At 45.6% G+C, this 23,390-nt stretch overlaps 1 protein-coding gene across 1 annotated transcript; it reads right to left on the bottom strand.

Annotated features, from left to right (window-relative positions):
• WBP1L (WW domain binding protein 1 like) lies at positions 1-14,806 on the bottom strand. The gene is made up of 4 exons (XM_040254165.1): positions 14,741-14,806; positions 13,339-13,441; positions 5,005-5,166; positions 1-3,690 (listed from the first exon to the last, which is right to left on the bottom strand). The coding sequence occupies exons 1-4, from the start codon at positions 14,804-14,806 to the stop codon at positions 2,939-2,941; spliced, it is 1,083 nt and encodes a 360-aa protein (XP_040110099.1). The 3' UTR covers positions 1-2,938.
• Positions 14,807-23,390: the final 8,584 nt, after the last annotated feature.

The raw sequence follows: 23,390 nt of genomic DNA on the forward strand, positions 1-23,390 counted from the left end.
TCAGGTTTTGGGGATGGATTTTATTTGGGCTTCTCACAGTGGTTAGAGCCACTCTGTCTTCAGAACAATCACAGCACAGGAAATGTGTCAACAAGACTGCCCAGAAAAGTCTGACCAGCTGAATCTTATTGCTTAAAATACACATATTCACAATAACTGACAAAGGGTGATGTGCCTCACACAGGAATGTGTTAGCAATTGCAAATCTTCCGACTGTAGCACCAAACCCTTGACCCATCCCTTCTCATTTGCCTGGAACACCAGGCTCCCTCAAATCTCCCCAGCCCCTCAAGGGTCCTTCAGCTCCCTACTCCCGTGCTTCCATGTGCAGGGCAGCCTCATGTAGCAGGGGGCCAGGCGGTGACACTGGACTCTAGTCCAGCTCCACCCGCCACATTTTCGTTTTCTTCTCGTGCCTTTAGGGTCAGACACTGCAGTGAAGCCAGCAGTAAACCTGCAGACCAGTTCCCCACCCTGACTGGAGAAGGAATCTTCAGAGGGCCAGAATCCACCCCTTTAACCAGTTAACTCAAACAGGGTTCGTTTTGGTAAAACTTGATAGCCTTTGAGACACTTCAGTGAGTTGTGTGGGATTAAAAAAAAAAAAAAAAAAGGCGTCAGGAAAGGCATCTGAGGGGGGCTGCAGGCACACTCCTGCCTGCTCTGGCCACACGTCAGCCATGTGCTGGACTCTCAGCAGAGGGAGGTAAGCCCTATGGCACTGTGGTGGCCATCAAAGCCTCCTGGCAATTCTGGGTAGGGCCGATGCCTGGGCCAAAGCCAGTCTGAGCTTGACCCTGAAGATCCAGTCAAGCTTCTGTCTGAGGTTCCACCTTGGCCCTCTGTCCCGAGGGGGTTTGGACCCTCCTGGGGGCCGATGCTGAGGGCTGGGAGCAGCTGGGGAAAGCGGACAGGTTCAGAGAGCTTTCCGCTTACAGGGAACAGGACACAGGCCTCCATGTGTCCATGGAGCAATGTGCAAATTGCAGTGAGGGGTAGAGTAAAACCTCTACTTGGAGCACAGTATCTCTGGCAAACGTGGGGACTGCCGTCAACAGCACTGCTGACACCCAAGTGCACAGTCAGACATTTGCTCAGTAAACAGTAAATGCGTAAAATAAATTACCTTGAGAGGGCCGCGCCTGCTCCGAACGCATGGGTAATGTGAACAGAGTGGCTGCCGTTCAAAGTATATTCACAGGAAAACAGGGCTGGGGGCTCACACACAATGGACAGACACACACAGGTTACTGGAAAAGTCATCGTATACAGACTGCACTTGTTCAACATGGATTTTGGTTTTGTGGACTCCAAATGCAGACACTTGTTCACCTCACAGCCTCAGCTTTGTCTATTTTGTGTGTATGTGTTTATATATATATACATATATATACACATACACATAGATACGTGTGTATTCATATATATACAGATATATGCCTTCCTTTCTTAACCAAAACGTCAACGCCTACTCTGAATATCATTATTCAAGAGTGGGGGAAGAACCAAGCTCTTCATGTGAACAGGGCTGGGCAGGGAATGTTAGTTTCGGCAGTTTGCTTTCTCCATTCAGATTATTCCCATCAAAGCTCACCTGGTTTCTGAAGCAAAACTACAGGAATTAAGGATCCTGTGGTCCTTCAGCAGGGCTGCCTACACCCTCCTATCTGGGCCACTGAGACTCTTTACATAGGCTACAAAAATTAGATACCCCACTCAAGGGGTGGTGCGGAGCAGGCAAAGGGCATGAAAACCACAGATAACCAAGGCATTTTTTCCCCAAGTGGTCAGTATGAAAAAACAAACAAATAAACAAAACAACTTAATTCAGAATCAAGAGAAAATACTGTGTGAGAGCCAGACTGTGGGCCTGCCCTTTCTCAGGACCCACAGCCTCATTTGTTCGTACAGAACAGTGAGACGTGCAGGCCGGCAGACGTGAGTCTGGGACGGGGGGAGGGCACTGGTCACCCATGGGTGCAGATCAAAGGGCAGAGACAATAGGAAGTTGCACCTCCACCCGCTGCCATACTGCAGGGCCTCCTGCTCATCCACAGGAATTCCAGAGACAGCCCCCACCCAAGCCTGCACATTATGTATCTCCTGGCTCAACTATAGCCAGGCTCTTTGAAGGCCAAGTTGAGAAAAAGACATAAACTTCCCTTTTCCATAACAGAATTCTTGCCTGCCCATTGGTCAAGTTCTTGTTTTCAGCTTGCTTTTGTTGTTGTTTTTTTCTTTAAAAAACAAAACAAAACAAAAGGCAGGTATATAATCTTCCAGCCTGGAACCAGCCTGCCGCCAGCCAGATCCTGCTGAGAAGGGAGGGGCCCCTCCAGGACACCCTGGCACCGTGAGCTTGTCACCTGGAATTTGAGAGCACAAGTCCCTTACCAAACCACCACACAACTGCCAGTCAACTCTTCTCCCCACCACAGCAGAACACAATACTGGCTCCACAGATGCTGGTAGCAAGGGGCGACAATCCCTGGGCCTCTGTGAGCTTTCTTCTTCATCCCAGGCTGAGACTAGCCACCTCCTCTGGACAGAGCTGCAGCGAGGTGGTCATAAACTAACACCGGAAAGCACGTCCATTCCATCACCAAGAGTCACCTCAGGGCATGGTCTCATTCCCTCCTTGGGGGCTTCTGAACACACATCTCCCTGACCCAAGCAGGTAGTGAGATGTGACTTTTAAAGAGGTAAAGGGCAACGGGGTGGGGTATGAGGAATGAGTCACAGGATAACTTCTCAGCCCTCCACGGCACTGTGCTTCTGTGGGGGGCAAGCCACCCACACCCCAAACTGTACCTGGAGATGCAGGAAAATGCAGGAGCAGGGGGTGCAGGAAAAGGAACACAGTCACTCAATGCTGCTCGCATGGTTTTCCCCTACCCTGGTTGCACTGCCAAGCTCTCAGGTATAGTCAGGGCCTGCTCTAGCTGGGGGAGCTGCCGCTCTGGGGGTTTGGGGAGTCCTGCTCGTTGATGGTGTTCAGCAGCAGGCAGGCAGGCGGCCTTGGCAGGTGTGGAGGCCCGGTCTCCCGGGCCTGCTCCTCGGAGGGCTGGCAGAGACCTTCCTCCTCGTCGCCAGGTGGCCGCACGCTGCAGCTGTCGCAGAAGTCCAGGGGCCCGTCCAGAGCATCATCGATGAGCGCGTTGAACTCTTTGAGGTCATCATCATGGTGGCCCCGGTTGCACACACACACCTCGATGCCTGAGTCACCCGTGAAGCGGCGGTGTCTGCCGGGTGTCTTGTCTTTGTTGTCAGGGAGGGCGCTGCCCTGCTCGGAGCTGTACTCTTTCAGAAGCTCCTCCTTACATTCGGAATCCTTGTCCAGGAAGGCCGTGGGGTCCACCTCCCCCAGGCCAGCCACAGAGCCGCTGGGCTCCATGCCAGAGGTTTTGGTGGCTGCTGGGTCTGCTGGCACGTCAGAGGGCTCAGGGTCAGTGATGCTTGGGGGTCGCGTGCTACTTCTGCTGGGCCCGGACAAGGGGCTGCTCTGAGCCCCCTGGGAGTCCCTGGTGGGGTCGGTGCCTGGGGGGCTGCTGCCTGCAGAGCCGCACTGTGCAGGCAGCTGCTGCTGCTGCTGCTGCTGCTGGAGCTGGAAGGCACTGTATGGTGGGGGAGGAGTTGGAGGTCGGTTCACCACTTCCTCATAAGGAGGTAGTAAATAGTTTGGCAAAAACCCTAAAACGGGGAGGTAGGGAGGAGAAATTACTGCACTGGCAATTGTTACAGGACAGACTGCAGGCTCACACTAAACAGGTATCTCATCCCACCCGCAGCATACCCACCAAGTGACAACTCTCAGGTGCAGGCAGGACAAAGAGCTGTGAGGGACTTTGCAGAGAAAGAGGGACAAACTAAGAGTAACCTATGCTAGCTTCTTGAAATCTGAGAGCCCCTAAAGCCGTTTCACAGGCAAGAACTTTTGCTCATCTGGAGTTAAGGAAGAGGTTCAGCAAATGTGGTGAATGGCCAAGAGAGTTCTGTCTGGAAGGGAGCTGTTTCCACATGCACCCAGGTCTCATGTTTCTGGCTCAGATTGTGTCTGCCATCTGTATCCCCTAGGCCTTGGGGTTACGGGCCCTAACTTAAAACATCCTGACACTTCTTTCTTCCACTTTGCACCCACTTTCCCAATTTTCCAGATGTATATCATGAAGAGAGCCTTTCTCTGGGAGGCTGGAAATCTGTGTTGCCTCTCACCCTAGTATGGCTGGAAAGACACACTAAACCTCATCCTGCTTCAGACCAATAGCAGGTGGCTTACCAACGCAGGATGAGGGACCTGTCATCAAGGCTTATTAGGAATATGGCAGGTGAGTAATCTTCTGTTTTGAGACACAGATGATCTAATTATAAGTGATTGCTAGCATTTATTGAGCACTTACTATACACCAGCCACTGTGCTAAGCACTTAATTCTTCTAGATGAGGAATTCTAAATTCACAACTATTTTATTCTGTAGAACACACTGCAGAATGCCTTTGGACAGGCTGTACCACTGGGCCTCCACCAATCCTTTGAGAGATCAGTGGAAGGAACTCCAGGGAAGTCAGGTGAGTGTGCCCTTCAGTGAATCATCGAGTTTCTTGGTTCTCAGGAAATCCCAATATCACCTCCCACTCCTGCCCTTTTTATGGCAGCCTCTGCTTAAGCATATCACATGGCAGGAAGCAAAATGGAGAGATTTCAAGCCCACTGACCTCAAAATCTCAATTCATTCACATCATACACCATTCAACAACATGCCTAACAAAAATCTAAAGGAGCAGAGATGCAGTGAGAACCCAGCCAGTGTGGAATGGAGCAGCCCAGGGGCTACACCCACAGCCCTGGCCTCTCCGTGCTCAAGGTGCACACCCTCTTGTTCCCACTTCTGAGACCCTGTTCTAGCACAAAGAGGCCAAGCCCTGAGGCCCACAGTCTATGTGTCATATCCCCCTCACCCACCCCGCTCCCTCTGAGAGTGGGTTTGGTGGCTTCTGGAGTACGTACTGAAATAAAATGGCAGCGCTGAGTAATTATGGGCTTCCCGGTAGGCGATCAGGTTGATTTCATGCTGCCGCTGCTGGGCCTGAAGTCGATGCTTGGCTCGGCGGTGGTGGCAGACACAGCAGCAGCTCAGGATGATGATGATGGTCCACACGAGCCAGAACCCTGGGAGGGAAGGAGAGACCGAGAGGGGCAGGCACACCGTGAATGCCAGTGGGACACCAGCTGGAGGGGCTGCTCACTGCACAGGGCGACTCTGGGACGGTGTGCACCTAGCCAAAGCTAGTACTGTTGAGCCTTGCCTGGCAGTTGCATTCAGAACCTGTATTCAATTTTCATAAATGTTTCTACCAGAGTGAAAGATATGTGGGATGGAAGAGGGCAAGAATGTTAAGAAAAGTGACCTTAAAAGAGGTTATTCATTCCGGGGTGCCTCCAGGCTCTTGGGAGAGGGGAGGAGTGCTGAGGTGTTGGTCTAGCACCCCAGGTTCTCCTGTATTTTTGGTCTGGTGGGCATTAAGTATGCTTACCTTTCAGGACAATGTGCCCTTCCTCTCTTAAGAGATCTGAGAAAATGCTTCAGCCCCTCTTGGTGCCCATCTCCCCTCCCCAGCCCTGGCCCACAAGGATGGCTCCCAGGCTCCCCACCAAAAATGAAGAGCCCCTCAGAATCCCCACAACTCAGCAGAAAGCAGTTGCAGAGGACCCCGGAGGGACTGCCTGATAAAAGTTTTTTCCTCTACCACTTTGCCTCCATCATACAAGAGTCACAGAAGTTAGAGGTGGAAAAATTCTAATTGCCTCAGCCCATTACTTCCCTGGAGAGTATAAACAACTTCCTCGCTCTTGACATGAGCTGGTACAATTCCATCTCACATCGTCACAAACAATCCACTCCCCCACCTTGCTTTGCCTGCAGCTGGCTTAGACTGGAAAGCATCAGTGGTCTCCCTTTCTTCCTCCTGGCTCCAGAGAGGTGTAGAGGAGCAGGGGAAAAGCCCATAGCTCTCCTTTCCTCAGGTGGACTGTTTCTTCTCGTTTCTTCTTCTTTGATCATATTTAGAGAATCCTGGCAAACCCTAATATAAGAACCCCTCTCCAATCTTCACATGTATACAGAAAAGGCTTCTAATTTGTTTAATAAATGAGGAATTTTGCTTTAAAAAATAAATACAGATTAGAGGGGAAAAAAAGATTGGAAAGAAAAATACAAAAATAGTGACATCTTTAATTTGTGGGATTATGAGAAGAAATTTTAATTTATCCCAATTTAAATTTTCTTCTTTCAAATTATAAAACTAGAAACAAAGTAAGTTAAAACTTAAAAATATCTGTGACTAATTTTTATTATTTCTGGCTTTAAAAAAATTAATACATTTCTGAATAGGCTTAAGAATTCCTTTGGGAATGTCTTCATACAATGAAATGATATGGATCATTTAAAAAATTATCCACAGAATACTATTTTTTACATAAGACGTTTCAAATACTAAATGGAAAAAAAAGCAATTACAAAACAGCATAAAATATAACCCCAACTTTTGCTTTAAAAAAGTATAAATATCCAGAGGGATGATAAGGAAGTTAACCATGAGATTATTCCTGGACAACAGGATTTTCTGTTACCAGTTCTTCCTTTTTGCTTATCTGCAATTCCTGCATTTTCTAAGATGAACATGTACTTCTTTGGGAAAAAAATACTTTTTCTCAATTAAAATAAATCTGAGGAATAATTTTAAGGTGAGTTTTTATTAAATGAGACTAGATTATATTATTTTTCATTTGCTCTCTATTTCTGAGGAACTTCAATTTTTTCCATTATAAATGTTACATATTATTTTTAATCATCTGCTCTGTAACTATAAGTTTGTGTTTAGAACATGTTAAGTATTTCTATAACTCTTATCAGAATGAATATTAAAAAAAAAAAAAAAAGCTTCTCTCTCCTGGTAAACAATTACAAATGAATAAATCCCTGATTTTTTTCTCCTGTTTGTACCAGAACACAATATTTTGAAAGAGCCCACTGAAATTTAGGGTGTGGCCTCTGGCAACACCCAGGGTGTTTCTTTCTGTCCCCCAGGGGTGTCCTCTCTCAATCTACCCACAGAGCCACCCCTACGGGGTAAGACAGGGCAGCAGTACTGCCTTCCAGCCCTGGCAGGCTGGCAACACCACTTGCTGCACCTTGCTGCTTATAGCACATGTCACAGTTCAACAGAAATTTCTGCCGAGGTCTGGTGACAAAACAGGCGGAGGACAATGAGGAGAGGATCTTTTCCCCTTTTCCCATTAGCAGACAGAAAAACCCCATTCCTAACCAGAGAACACAGACGTTAAGTTTAAGTCCGAAGTCTCCCTTGTGGTCCTTCCCAGAGTCACAGCAGACATTTGCTTGATCTAACTTAAACACTTCCCTTCTTTCAATACTGGCTGACCGGAGACTGGATACTGTTAGTGGAGCCCTCAGGGAGGGGTTTTGAGCCTGGAAAGGAGCTCTGGGATTGAACTGGTTTCCCACTGCTGCCCTGTAACATCTCCTGCCTCTACGGTCCGGTCAGCTCCCAGCCTTGCAGGGTTAGGTCACACCCAAGGGAGGCGGCATAAGTAAGCAAAATGCAATCTGCTGAAGAGCCTTTCTCTGAGAACATTTTAAAAAAGAAAGAAAGAAAGTGAAGTTGCTCAATCGTGTCTGACTCTTTGCGACCCTGTGGACTGTAGCCTACCAGGTTCCTCCGTCCATGGGATTCTCCAGGCAAGAGTATTAGAGTGAGTTGCCATTTCCCTCTTCAGGGGATCTTCCCAATCCAGGGATTGAACCGGGTCTCCCACATTGCAGGCAGACACTTTACCCTCTGAGCCACTAGGGAATATTTTAGAGTCAAGTCTAAAAGATTCTGGGCTAACCACTTTTTTATATTACCTACATTAACTTGCCTAGCATCATATCACAATCCTTTATGCTTCTGTGTTACCTCATAATTTTAAAAGTACATTCTCCCATGAGATAATCAGCACCTAACTCTACTTTTTGCCTCCTGTCACTTTTCCAATTGTTTCTTACCTAAAGGTAAATTAACTTGAAACCTTAGTGCTGCACTATATATGATCTAAGGCAAAACTTCTTAGCTTTTACAGCAGAGATTTTTTTCATGGTTTTCACGATGGCCAAATATTTCTGGTTCTCCCCTTTCTTGGCATGTGGGTAGGCTTGAATTTCCTGGCCCCATTATGATTAGGTGACATTTTGGGGCTACTTCTAACTAACAAATTGAGACTGGAAGTGATAGATGTCACTAAGAGGCCAGAACATTTCTTGCTCATGAGAGACCTTCCGTTAGATTCCCTTCTGCTATAGCAAGTCGTAACATTCTAGACTGACTTCAGGGTCAGTCTGGCCCCAGAGGATAAAGAAGTAGGAACAAAGCTCCCATCCAATCTGTGATGGACAGAGTGTGAGCAATAAACCTGTTGTTTTAGGACCTCCAGGAGTTTGGACTTGTTTATTACGGAGCATAACCTCTAGCCTATCCAGACTGATCCTTTATAGGCTCTTCTGGAGGAGAAGATTGCAAATGTTCTTCAGATTCTTAAGAGAATCCTTGTTCCAGAAAAAGCCTAAGTTCCACTGAACTAGAAGTATAATAGAAAAAGAGGTCTTGTCTTTTTTTTTTAAAGGAAAAATGAGGCAGGGTGGAAGGAGACTGGGGGAAGAAATGAGACAAGTAGAGGCATTTGTAACCCTTTGGCAAAGGGTTACCTTACCGCAGTCATATCTAACAGCACCAGAAAACTCGTAGGTCTAGTGAAATTCCATCAGTTGCTCCTTTTCTTGTGGTTAGCATGGGTAGAAAAACTCTCCCTACTATGTACCATTTGTATGATATTATATAAAGTCTCAAACTGAGTTCCAATTTCGGCATTTCTAATACAGTATCACAAAGTGACAGTATGGATCAAAACTAGGGGAAAACTGATGTGGGAGCAGGAGGGGCCAAGTGGAGTAATGGAGCATTAGCATAGGTCCAGAAAAGCCCCCTAAGGACTGGTCCCACTTGATGGAGTTAATGTGGGAAGACAGAAGGCATTCTTGTTTGGCCCTCACACAACAGATCCTACTGGATTCTAGTCAAAGCCATGTCCCCACATCTTTAAAAGGGGGACCATCTAGACTAGTCCCTATGGAGCTGTGCAAACTTTTGATCTTTTCACTAGTTTTCACAAACAAGGAGGAAAGTTTTTAAAAGAAAAACCTAAAAGAAAGAGCCACACAGAGAAAGACAGAAGCATGCCCTCCTCCCCAAACACACATCTACCCACAGATTACATTCCCCAATGACCTTTGAAAGCTGTGACTTCATTGTGGGGCACGCTTGTCATGCTAAGCAAAATGGAAAACATGTTTTTTAAAAACAATCACAGTCCAATGTAGGAACTGAGTCATGTGCCCCCAGAGTTCACTTGGGAAAACACCACTCCCCAACTGGCAGGAAATTCCTCATTAGGAAGCCAAAGTATACTATCTACTAGCTCTCCTCCTACCCCATAGGATGGTGGGTGTCCTCCTTAGCCCTTGACAGCTCTTTCCACAGTGGAAAAGGCGATCCTTTTCCACTGTGGAAAAGGCCTGAATTTGGGAAATGAAGACTTCAGAGGACTTGCAACTTCATCAGAAAGACTGGACAAGTTTCATATTCTAGCTTTGTGACCCTGGTCATTTTGTCTTGACTTCCCTCATCTATAAAATGGGGAGAATAACAGTTTCTACCTACTTGGTCATTGTGAGGATAATTGAGTTAATGTCCACATGCAGAGTTCTCAAACCTGAACATTCGAGACCCTCCACAATCTGGGCCCACCACCCTCTGGCTTGGCACTTAAGAGTTCTGGAAGGGGGTAGCTTTGTGTGAGGCACACTAATCCCACGACTCAACTACAACTGACTGACCGGTGACTGAACATCCCAGGTCCTGAGAAATGGGCTATGCATATCTGGCAGGGTTGTCCTTAGAGCAGGTTGAGCTGACATGTGTGCAGACTTTACTGGGTGCCCAGCCCACAGCAGAGTTTTATGCACACCAGCACCCTCATCTCCCCTGAGTGAACCCCACGATCCCAGGGAAAAGGTTAATGTGATGCATGCTCTCTTCTTTCCCATGGAGCCTTGACCTATGGTGTTTGGCGTTCCTCTGCCTGAGAAGTTATCTTATCCTTCTCCATGTGTTTAAATCCTATCCACCCTTTCTTTAAGGCCTACTTCAAATGCCACCACCTCCATGCAGCCTGCCTGAATTCTGTCCAGCGAAAGCAAATTCTCCTAGCACATACCCAGTGGTCCTGGCACACACACTCCACTTTCTACTTTGCATTAGTAGTGAGGCATGTTGTATTATCTCCTCTCTCTGCTTAGAGACTCCCTTCTTGATGGCAAGGATTCCATCTCCCTACACATTTTAACACAGAAGAGGCCACCTCATCCAGTAGAAACTTGGTTAGAATTGCAAACTCTCAGGTCCACCTCAGACCTACTGAATCAAAAACTCTAGGACTTGGGCCCAGAAATCCATGCTTTAATAAGCCCTCCAGGAAACGCAGACGCTTGCCAAAGTCTGAAACCACTGGAATAAGAGTTTGCTGAATAAACGATTGAATGATGATTGAAAGCACAAGAGCCATAAAAACGCATGGGATGATAAGGCCAAGTCTTAAAGCCTCAAACATGGCGGTGGTAAAACAGGACTTTCACTCCTGAACTGATGCAGGCCCACTAATGACAATGGCCTATGTTACGAGAGATTAAAGAGACAGTGGAGAAAGGGTGCTGGTTGAAGTTTAGGTCTCTGTGTGTTTATGATGTGCTGTGTGTCTGTGCAAAGTGGGCTCTGCATGTGTGTGTGCCAGTCCTCAGCACACAGGAAAATTTGGCTTAGCGGTGGTATGAGAGTTGATGGAAATGGCATATATTTTTCCTCGAGGCCTTCCCGGTAGGCAACTATGGTTAAAAAGGTACTCTGTCTGACAAAAACTCTGCCAAGGGTTTCCTGGCTGAGATCTCTTTCCTTCCAAAGGAAAAAGAAAAAAGAATAACCCAAAGCCCATTATTTTCAGGCAGAGTTCAGAGGCAATTAGAGAGAACAGGGTTCAAAGTGACCAGAAGCACAGTTCCGATGAGAACTGAAAGGGCTCATTCCTACACTTGACCTCCCTCCTCTCCACATCTGGCCGAGGCCAGGCCCTCAAGAAGGAGAAAAACCAAGAATTCCGGAGAGAGGCGGAACACTCACTGGGCATCTTCTGACCAAAAAGCCATTTCTGGGCACAAAGAGGAAGTTGTGCTTTTAGTCTCTGTCTCTTGAGAACTTGGCAAGCACGGGCCAAGTTGTACAGGGGTGAATCTTTCCTCCCTGGCCAGACTGGTCTCTGTCTGGCCTCCTCCTTTCCCCAGCTAACCACGACTAGAGCAGTGATTAGCCGCTGTGCAGCTCTTCCCCTGGCTTTCCTTAGGCCCGTGGGGTGAAGTGCCTGGTTCCCAGACCACCTGCCTCCCTGACGCCTGTGTCTCGCATCTCCCTGTCTCCATCACCTCACCTCCAGCCTTGGCATTCATGACCCAATCCTGGTGGCTACTGAGTCTGTTCCACCAACACCTCAGGAGGCTCTGTCAATCTGAGATGGGGGCCATCAGCAACTCCATCCTTTCTGCAACTGATGCCGCCTGGGCCGGGCCCCAGAAAAACACCACAGCTCAGTGGCTTTTTGGCAGCCCAGCCTTGACTTTTGTTTTAATAAGGGGTGAGAGGGAGAATTTGAACCCTGTGGTTTTCTGCATTTTGAAACATTTAAACAGTCTGTCCACCTGCCTGGCACTTTGTGTTTCTCCAGTGAGTCCCTCAGCCCCACCCCTTCTAAAATAGCACCAACAACTCCAGGCCTGCCTGTGCTGCTGCTGCTGCTGCTTATGTACTTGGAGGACTGATGGGGACATTTTGAACCCTGTTCTCTCCTTGGGAAGGAGTCTGCCCTTAATCACCCCTGGAATTCCTCAGAGAGGCAGAAAAGCCAGTCATCAAAAGGGAAGTACGAGGGTGAGGAGAGGTCTTTTTTGTAGGAACCACTCCCACTGGCTACAAGATCGTTTGCATCCAGAGGGAGAAGCTTCCCAGCCAAGAGTCTAATTTCCTTTCCATTTTAAACAACAGCCTTTCTCGCTGCTTTCTGACATATACCTGATGTGGGGTGAATGGGGAGATCAGAAAGGAGAAGGGGGAAAAGGGCAGAGGTGGAGGTGATGGCAAGGATGTGAAGCAAGTGGCCAAGGTTGTCTCCACACGGAGGGAGTGATGCGGGCTTATAATTCTCTGGGAAAACAATCTACTGCCCCCTCTATCAACAGACAGCTTGAGAACCACTGTAGTGCTGGTTACCTGGCAACGCTCTGCCCTCAGGACTCTCCCATCCTCCCCGCTTCTTTGTCCAGTATCCCCAGTGTCTCATCTGAGTTTCAGGAAGATCAGAGTACAAAGTGCTTCAGTGAACTCTCTAAGTGTAGGTCACTCCCTGAAGCCCAGGGCAATGTCCCCATCCTTGTACAACTCAAGAAGGTGCAAGTGGTCCTGGCCTCCACCGAGCCAGTGACAAGGTGGTGGGGCTGACAACTCAAAATGGCTTTGAGCTAACAGTAACAGGTTAGGTGGACTGAGAAGCCTCCAGACACTTCAGTTTACGATCTGGGGAAGGAACAAAGGGGGCTGAACCTCTATTCCTCCTCTCCAGGAGGGCTCTGTTGGCCACAACCTAAGGAAAGATTATCCCACTGAGAGGGACCCTCAGAAACAGAGGCGGCTCCTTGAGGATCTATGAGGAATTGGGAAGTCCTAGTGTTTTGTTTCTTTTTAAACAAGAAAATGGCATTACAGCTATCCAGAGAGCAGCCCGGCATCCACAGCAGCTTCACTGCTGCAAACCTTTCTTTGCAAAGATGGGGAGTCTAGGCAGCTGGGCTGGCCTGTGAGAGGGCATAAGTTGTTGACACTGTTTGGCACACCCTGGAGAGGGCATCCAAGAGAATCCCACTCAGAAGCTTCTGCAGCAGATCTGCTAACCATGGCCTCTTAGGAGGGCTCAGACCATATTTTCCAGTCTTTAGCTCATGGTGTCCAAAGAGCACCGAAGCACTCCTCCTCTTCAGAAGAACTGCTTCCAGAACCTAGCAGAGTCTGCTCGCCAACACTGCCACGAGAGAGAAGGAACAAGGCTGACCAGCCTTCAGTTTCCCAATGAGCAGAGGTGGTGAACTGAGACGGCTGCACACCAAGAAACCCCCAGGCAAGGACTTACACCAGAGTTCATAGTAGTAGCTGCAGCACTGAGACTGTCCACAGCAGTGTCCTGTGTCACAGATGTAGCTCTGATTGTTGGTACCCACGCAGGTTTCCTTATCCTAAAAGAAATTCAAAAATTTAGCACATTAAGTTATAGCTTTTAAATACCACCTTTCTTCTCATAGGGCTTCCCTGGTGGCTAAGTTGGTAAAGAATCTGCCTACAATGCAGGAGACCTGGGTTCAATCCCTAGGTCAGGAAGATACCTTGGAGAAGGAAATGGCAACCCACTCCAGTATTTTTGCCTGGAGAATTCCATGCACAGAGAAGCCTGGCGGGCTACAGTCCATGGGGTCACAGAGTCGGACACAACTGAGTGACTAACACTTTCTTCTTATCCCCCTCTTTCTGGTCACCTATCCATCCTCCACCAAACAGTCTGTACCAATATTTACTCCATTGAGAAAAAAAAACAAAACAAAACAAAACACCATGCAACAACAGCAGATTTAAGAAAAATAATATGGTTTATTAAAGAGGGAAGAAGATTCAGTACACAAAGCCAAGTGGTAAAGAGCAGAGTTCTCAGAGAGAAAAACAGAGCAGAGTCCTCCTTGCTTGATGTCCAAGCTGAAGCACTCCATGTTCTGATGCTAATTTAGCCCAAAAGACGGTCATGATTCTCCTGTAACTGGCTGTACATTTTAAATAAAACCAGCTTCTCTGTGAAAGTTCCTGGAATAATTAAGGCAGTATGTATTCTAGGATTAGCATCTGGTCAGCCAGTCCATCCTCCCTTTAAAACATATGATCTCCAAGGGTAATTACAGCGTGATTCAAAAGAAGGTTAAAAACCTGCTACTAAAATTCTTCAGTCTTAAGAATGACTTGCTTAGGTGACCTAATGCAGTTTCAGTTTGCTAGATCTTTTTTTGCTTATCAGATGATCTCTTAATAATCTTGACTGGATCTAGAATTCACACTGTCCCTTGTCAGGGACAGCTATAGAAAGGGCACTGCTGAGTAACCATCTAGCATTTTGCCAAATTCTATTCACAGCACTGGTGGATGGGAACAGAGGTGGAAGGGTTTATTTTATACTTCACAGTTAAGATATGAAACTTAAATAAACTTCAATAAGTTTATAAATAAGCTTTATAACTTATTTATAAAAAGTTTATTATTATTTATAAATAAGTTTATAATAACTTAAATAAACTTCAGCCTCCAATGTCCTCTGGGCCACAGTACACGAGACCTGTTAAGATGTGGCTTTCAACGTTTCTTTATCCTAAAGAGACTGGACACCGTCTCTGTGCCAAACACTGGGCTAGGTATGAGAGACATGAAGATGAATAAGACACTGTTCCTAACCTCAAGAAGCACAGTTAGGAAGGGAAAAAAAAAACCCTGCTCACCAAAGAAACTAAAACCACAGTATTGTACTTGCTGCTACTCAGGCTGACCCTGCCCACAGTGTACATCCGGGCGGACGCCTGCCAGTGGAAATTCAAGCCACATAGTTGGTTCCTGCTCTCTGGGCCCTGCTCTACTACACTGTCTACTTGGCCAAGGATATAAACAAAGCAATCCAGAGACTGTCTACAGGGCTAGAGGCTGGGGACCTGAAGCCACAGGGCGAAGACAAAAGAAAGGGCACGGCTAAAACTCAGATCCCTGGCTCAGAGCGTGTTTCCACCACATCCTCAGGTGTTTCCTGGTCTTTAAGAGTCTTACACCCTGGTGCAAAGGGGTTTAGGAAGAAAGAAACATGGGCAAGATATTTATTGATTCTGACAACGACAGTTTTGTAACAGCGCTGCACACAGAATCCTATTGTTGCCTCCCCACGTCCACCGTAAGTAAAACGGCACACCTAGAAGGTGGCTGTCCGCTAGGATGTCTCCTCTGAGGCCTGATGCATGTGGAGAAAGCAGATCTGTGCTTGATGCTTTTGCCAGAACACACCTCCTCTGACTTCAGAGCAAAATACTGCTTTCCTAAGGACATGAAAAAGTTTCTCCCAAGTTTACCAGTCCCTGAAATGCCATTCTTCTGGCCTGGCCCACAAGAGCACAGTTCAAATTGTCCACATAGTTTCGAAAAGAGGCTGTGTTGCCTATACCTCAACACGTGAAAGAATCCAGTGACACTTCTGCCTCAAAAAAATTTATCAGATGAGGTCCAGGCTTGGAACACAGGGTGGTCAACTGGTCCTCTGTGAGGCAAGAGATGGAATGTGTTTGAAATCTAAACCTGTGGCATCTTAATGACCTACTGGTGTCAGCTTTTCTCTTGGCTTTCCTATTTACCAAGACAGGAAGCCTGGTATAAACAGAACCCTGCTCTTTTCCCTGTTCTCCTTCCACTTTCCCAAGGAGAGCAGACTGTGGCAGCATCATTTAACTCAGTTTCCCAAATACTTTTTACCTAGGATATCTCATCCCTGTTCTCCTCTCCCCAAATAGAGTCCCCAAGTTGTCTAGGATGGTCTTGGTTATGGGAACTGTCATTTCTGCTACAGGAGGAAGGAAAGTAGGTGGGCAGTTAAAGAACACACATGGATTCATGGACCTTTACAAGGAAGAAATGATGGATTAAGAGCATAGTGAGATGTGAGCATGATGAGCTCCTCCAGAGAAAGACCTACTGGTAGGAGAAGAAAATTCAGAAGCCCTGGGTTTGGTCCTAGTTCTGCCATTACTGAGGAACAGGACTCTGGGCAAGTCACTCACTCAGTGGCCGAAGAGTTAGTTAAGATGCTCACTCATGTCTCCTTCAACCTGAAGAGTCTACCAGCCTACCCACCTCCCATTCCTTTTGGCAGCTGCTGCTGCTGCTGCTGCTAAGAAGCTTCAGTCGTGTCCAACTCTGTGCAACCCCATGGACAGCAACCACCAGGCTCCCCCATCCCTGGGATTCTCCAGGCAAGAACACAGGAGTGGGTTGCCATTTCCTTCTCCAATGCATGAAAGTGAAAAATGAAAGGGAAGTTGCTCAGTCGTGTCCGACTCTTAGAGACCCCATGGACTGCAGCCGACCAGGCTCCTCTGTCCATGGGATTTTCCAGGCAAAAGTACTGGAGTGGGGTGCCTTTTGGCAGCAGCCAATGCAAAAGTTCCTGTAACTTATGTCTCCTCTCAGTCAAAGCAAAGAATAGAGGTATGCAAATGTTGCTTGGTGCTCTTCTACCCTTCCCTGTAGGAGGAAGTCACCCAGAGGACTTTCACGGATCTCCAGGCAGCTCAAGATCCAAATGGTTAAGATTCAGTCAGATCTGGGTTCAAAGTCTGGTTCTCACACTATGCTTATTAACTGTGGTAATTTCAGTAGTAACTAAACTTCTCTGAGCTCTTAATATCAATGTTATTCTCTGAGTCATTATTGCTGGGCATGAAAGACCATTCAATAAGGAGCACTTTGCATTCAATGAGAGACCATTCAATAAAGAGCACTGTGCATTCACTTAGAACTATTTCTCAGAACAGTAAAGCTCACTGCCAATGTGGGCTGCTCCAGACACATAAAGAATAGAAAAAGGAACTGGAGAGAATGCAATGCAAAGTTCAAATATGAAAAATTCTCAGCACTCTTCATAAGTATCCTTTGCTTTTCTTCCAAACATCTCCAAGGACTATACACAAATTACATTGTTTAGGCTAAGTCTCAAGTGGGAAGTTAATATCCCACCCCTCCCCTCCCCTCCCCAAGAGTGAATGAGAGAATAAACTGTGCCCTTCCTATGGGCAAGAGCTCTGTCTCTTTAATCCCCATCCCCAACTCCAAGAATGGGCACAGTGCTGGGCACACAAAGGTTTAGTGAATGAAACAATGGCTATGCAGCCTCCATGAAGGCAGAATGAGCTGGGGTGAATAATACTGAGTACCTGCTATGTGCTAGGCACTGTTCTAAATTCCTTACAAGAGGATGAAGTGGGTAGTAAAAGAGAACTGAAGTCAAGAGAGGCTAAGTAACTTGCCTGAGGCCATGCAGCTAGCTAATTCATCTGACTCCAGAGCCTGAGCTTTTAACTAACTAGAACATCCTTGATTTAAGTTATACTTCTTCACTTGCTTTTAACATTTCAGATGCCTAAATAAGTCCACTAAAATCCCCAAATACAATCAACATTTTGTCTTTGACGGAAAACATAAGGTCCCTGCCCTTAAGGAGCTCTTTGACTTTGGGAACACTTTCTACTTGACAGTGAGGAGGGGCAACATGCTTGGGGCTCCTCCCTTCTTTGCTTGAAAGGTCATTATTTTCACACACGAATTTTTCTGAAAAGTAAAATGGTGTTTCATCCCATTGTGGAACATGGGGCCTTTACCTGTTCCTTCAATATTTATTGAGTACCTACCCTGCACCAACAATGAAATAGCAGTGGGGCACAATGGGCAAATAAAAGGTGAAAAGTGGGACTTCCCTGGTGGACAAGTGGTTAAGAATCCACCTCCCAGTGCAGGAGACACGAGTTCAATCCTTGGTCCGAGGATTTCACATGTTGTGGGGCAACTGAGCCCATGCCCTGTAACTACTGAGTCTACACTCTAGAGTCTATGAGCCACAACTACTGAGCCTGCCTGCTGCAATTACTTAAATCTGAGCACCCTCGAGCCTGTGCTCTGAAACAAGAGAAGCCATTGCAATGAGAAGTCCAGGTACCACTAGAGAGTAGCCCCGACTTGTGACAACTAGAGAAAGCCTGCATACAGCAATGAAGACCCAGCACAGCCAAAAATAAATAAATAAAATGTTAAAATAAAATAAAACAAGCTTAAAGATAAATAAATAAATAAAGGCCAGAACAGTCATAGTCTTTACCCTCATGGAGCCTGAAGTCTAATGAAAGATGATAAAGTAATCATACAGATAAAACTGCAAGTAGGAAGAAAAAACACCTCATTTGGTAAGAGTTTACAACAGAAACTAGTTAACTAGAAACTAGTTAAGGAGGTCCAGACAGCTGTGAGGAAGGTAAGCCTGAACTGAGATTGCCAGTTTGGTTAGAAAGTTAGTAACCAAGGAAGAGGGGTGGGAAGGACAGAGGAAACAGTACCAGGAAAGTCCTTCATCTGGAGATCCTTGAAAAAGTAGGTAGCAAGTTAGGCGAGTGGGGGCGAGATGAGACTTGCATTTTAAAGATACTTTTCAGCAATGTTCCATTTGCACAAACTCCTGGCCCCAAAATACAAGAAATGTAGACTTGTTAAAAAGGAACTTTGAGTGAATAACACATGCTCTTATGCTGAGGTCTTTCACCTCAGAATAACTGTGGTGATGACCCTCAAAATTCTCATTTGTTATAGGTGTGACTTCTGGTAGCACAGTGATCTAAGAAACGGCATATATGGTCACCAAACAAAAAGCACAGGCAGGAAGAACCAGTAAGCAAGACCAACACTGAACTGGAAAGAACATTTTTTACAATGGAAAAGGATGAATAGTATGTCTTTGCACATATGCAAAAAATTATCTCATCTTTGGCGGCAGCATAAACTATGGGACTAACATCATTTTCCTTAAGAGTTTCCATGTCTTTGAGTTGCTATTCTTAGCTGAGCCACTGTAAAGGTCAATTTAATCAGTGTAAGAACTTTCAAAATGCCAGCATAAAAAGAGACACTGGGCAATAATAGTTCCCCAGGGATGGTTTTAATTTGCCAGTTTATGGGGCTGGAAAACCCTGCTAGCAACTGGCAACAGCATCTTCATGCCCTTAGGAAAGCATTAACGTTTAATAGTGAAAAATAGGAAAACTGAAATCCTTCACAAGTTGCTAAATCACAAACGCTAAATCTCTTGGCTGCTGGATACTAGTGAATTTGGAGCACCATCTCTGGCCTTCTCTACAGGGAAGAGGAATGGTTTCCTAACGGAAACAACCATTTCTAAAACTGAATAACAAATATGTATTGATACCACTTTCTCTACAAGCCAGGCATTGTGTTAGACGCTACAGCTACTGCACTGAGCAAGAGACTCTAGGGGAAAAGATCCTGCTTCTGACGATACAGCTGAGTAGGTAACTTAAAAATATCATATTATTTCAATTATATAGCTGAAAGCAAGGAAGAACCCCAGGGCCAAAAATGGTGGTGGTGGGGAACTAGAAACTACAGTGATAAATGAGATCAGTTGCTGTTGTTTCCATTTGCTGTGGAAAGGAGCTGCTTTATTTTCTTGAGTCCACCTAAAACAGACACTTGGAACTGAGTTCCAGTGTAAGGTGAAGACCCTCAAAGAGAGAAAGCCAACTAGAAAAAAGAGCCCACTGGCACACAGCGACAGTAAGAAAGGTCTGAACTGAGAGGGAAAAAGTATCTCTTCTAATAATCTGTAACTACAAGCCTTTCCACAGGCTGTTGCGATCTGAACTATGGAGAGCTGAGTGCCGAAGACCTGATGCTTTTGACTGTGGTGTTAGAGAAGACTCTTTTGAGAGTCCCTTGAATTGCAAGGGGATCCAATCAGTCAATCCTAAAGGAAATCAGTCCTTAATATTCACTGGAAGGACTGAAGCTGAAGCTCCAATCCTTTGGCCACCTGATGTGAAGAACTGACTCACTGGAAAAGAACCTGATGCTGGAAAAGACTGAAGGCGGGAGGAGAAGGGGACGACATCAGAGGATAAGATGGTTGGATGGCATCACCGATGCAATGGACATGTGTTTAAGCAAACTCCAGGAGCTGGTGATGGACAGGGAAGCCTGGAGTGTACGACTGAAGGACTGAACTCAATTGAACTACATAGTCTGAGAATCCCCAGGCCAAAAGTTTAACACAAAAAGTAGTCCCAGAATGAGACATCTGGCAGAGGAAATGTAAAATTCTAAAGAGACCTACCCTCAATCACAGCACGAAAGATGCCCATGAATAAAGCTCTCTGCTGAAGACGAGCTCAAGCAAAATGTAAAAACTATGTAAAAATACAAACAAGATGTGGGAAATTCAATTAAGAGCAGGGTAAAACTCTCCAAAAAAACCTTAATAGAATGATCAGATAAACTGTAATACATATACATATTTCAAATGATTAAAGCCAAAAAGAAAAAATGAAAAACATGAAAAAAGAACATACTAAAAAAGAAACAATGACCAAATGGATTTCAGGAAAAAAATACAACTTGTAGAAAAATAGTTACTAAAATTAAAAATTCAACCGGTGGTTTACACAGAGATTAGACCGTGTTAAAGAGAGAATCAGTAGACTGGAAAGCAGATCTGAGAAAATTACCAGCAACCAGCTTCTACCAATTAAGAGAAAACACAAAAATGGAAAATAAGAAATAAGGTGCTAAAGAAGGAAAGAAGTAAATGGAGTCAATATTTAAAGAGACAACGGATTAAAGATGGAATTTTCAGACAATAATAAATTCACATCTGGGCATACTGTTTGAAACTGGAGAACAACCAAGACAAAAAAGATCTTAAATATATTCCAGTGAGGGAAGACTGAAAATTAACAAGTGAAATTAGAATTTAAAGTACTAATAACCTTCATAAAGATATTAAAACAGGGTAATAGGACAAAGGCTTTTAGATGGGGCAGTCAGGAAACGCCTCCTCAAGAAGGTGATGTCTGAGTTGAGCCCTGAATGATGAGAAGGAGCCAGCTTAAGCAAATCTGTGGGAAATGTGTTCTAGGCAGAAAGAATGTAAAGTACCTGCCAAGATACCAATGCAAGAATGAGACTGGTGTGCTCTAGGAAAAGACAGAAGGCTAGCATGGCTGAGCACAGTGAATCTAAGGAAGAATAGCGTGAAAGGAAGTACTGAGAATTCAGAATGAGGCCAGACCTCATATGCCTTGTACAACAGAGAAGTGCCTTTAACTCAGAAACAGCTATCTTTGTTCTATCCTAGACAGACTCTTGGAGGGCATGGCCACCCACTCCAGTATTCCTGCCCGGAGAATTCCATGGATGGAGACTGGCAGGCTACAAACCATGGGGTCACAAAGAGTTGAAGTGACTGAACACACTCGCACGCCGAGACAGAATCTTTAAATTCTAAAAACGAAACACTTTCACGTCCTTTGCAAGTGGTCATAAAATATAAATACACTCTTTATAAAGTTTTGTGAATTTACCTCTATTTTTATAATAAGGAAGTTAAAATCACTTTTCTCCTACTAATAGTTTTAAGGCTTTTTGAAGAGCTGAAGGAAACAGGAACTGCTCAAAGGTCCCTCCCTTTTTTTACCCCAGCTGCTCTGTGCAGCATGCAGGATCTTAGTTCCCCCAACCAGGGATGGAACCCATGCCCCCTGCACTGGAAGCAGAGTCTAAATCAATGGACCACCAGGGATGTCCCCAAGGGTGGGAGGACATTACAGAAGAGCTGAGGATGAAGGAAAGTAAAGTGAGGCAGAGGGATGATTCTACAGGAGTCCTGGCCCATTGTTTCCCAGGTGTTACTCTAATCTCCCTTTGATGGTAGGGACTGTCACATTCTCCTTTTGTATTCTTCCCAAAGTATACTACACATGACAATTACTCCTTTAAGCTTTGCTAGCTATGGTTTTTTCCTTTCTAATAAGGGGCAAGCCCCTGCTAAGATGTGAACAAAGATTCTGCTTTGTATGCACTAGGGTACTAGGAATGGAGTTTTATGCTACTTTGTTGAGCTCAGTCATTTTCCAGAAGGACAAACAGCCTGGGCATGCTTCTCTAATCAAGCCAATAAATCTAATCTGGTAAGATTCAGCCTCACCCCTCAGATTTGATAGTGTGCTTTCCCCTTAAGGGCTCAAAGCTTCAGCTCTCTGGCTTAGGAACACCCAGCCTTCCATACACTGGTTGTAAAGTACTTTAAAGGGGAAAGCTAAACCCTGGAGCTAGTGACACACTTGGAAAACGCCTACAACCAATGTGGGGAGCTGCTTCAAGATTTGGCGGCAGTGTGTGCTGCTGAAGGAGAGTTTCTGGGACCCCTGTTGCAGTAGGGACTTGGTCCCTGTATGTCAACCTGTGAGGGTCTCCTGAACAATTCTCTCTAGGACTCTCAGAGACTGACTCTCTCCAAGAATCTGAGGTAGCACAACACAGTGAAGCAGAACAAACCAGGGCATCTCACAAATAAGTGAATCTGCCCTCCAGTGGCCATGAACACATTTAGAGAACAAAGGCAACAAAATAAGAGATGCATTTCCCAAAGTATGGTCCATAGGCCCCATATCACTCGGGATGTTTGTGAAGAATGTAGACTGAGAACCTCTGGGACTAGAGACTGAAGATTTCCCTTTTAAAATACACTCCCCTGAGTGTATACATGTATACGTACAGCTTTGCGGTCTACCTGAAACTCACAACATTGTTAATCAGCTACACTATACTACACAATAAAAAGTTTTTTAAAAAAAGCAAACTCCCCTGGTTATGCTCACATACATTTAAATTCAACAACCATTGCCCTAAATTTATAACTAACATAAGCATATGCATTTCTTTACCTCTAAAAGTGGAAGAGATAGACTTCCACTATATCTCTTTCTATAAACTTAAACACATCCCAACAGTTACCCTCAAAGTTGTCACTTAGAAACAAAGCCCATAAAATTACTTATGCTCTCCTGCCTCATTTCATTAAAAAATACAAACAGATCATAATCATAATTTTTTAAAAAGGTGAAAGGTCAGGTAAGCTGCTATCCACACCAGTCCTGCTGCAACCAAAGCTGCACTGCAACTGGAGCCTCATTAAACAGCCCCCAAGAGAGCAGCCAGCAAAGAAATTAAAACCCATTTCCTGTGTTGCTATTAGGAACCTGAATAACAAACTCAGAAAAAGCCACTTGATCCTGGTAGGAAAATCCCAGAGCAAAGATCGGAAGTTGCAACATAGACCATGGTTTTATTAAAGGCTACTTGTCGATGTCCCCGTGCCTGCAGGCCTGTGGGGTCTGGCTGGTAGTAGCAGCTCAGGACACTGGGTTAACCTGCCACTCTTTCACCCTTGGACACTTACGAGGAAAAACAGTTCTCCCTGGAGGTATCCTGGCAATCCCTCATCACTGGCTTCTGCCATAGAATAAATGCACCGAGAAGTATGCCATCTTCAGCAAG

The sequence above is a fragment of the Oryx dammah genome, unplaced genomic scaffold, assembly GCF_014754425.2.
Source record: "Oryx dammah isolate SB20612 unplaced genomic scaffold, SCBI_Odam_1.1 HiC_scaffold_14, whole genome shotgun sequence".
NCBI classification, from domain to species: Eukaryota; Metazoa; Chordata; class Mammalia; order Artiodactyla; family Bovidae; genus Oryx; species Oryx dammah.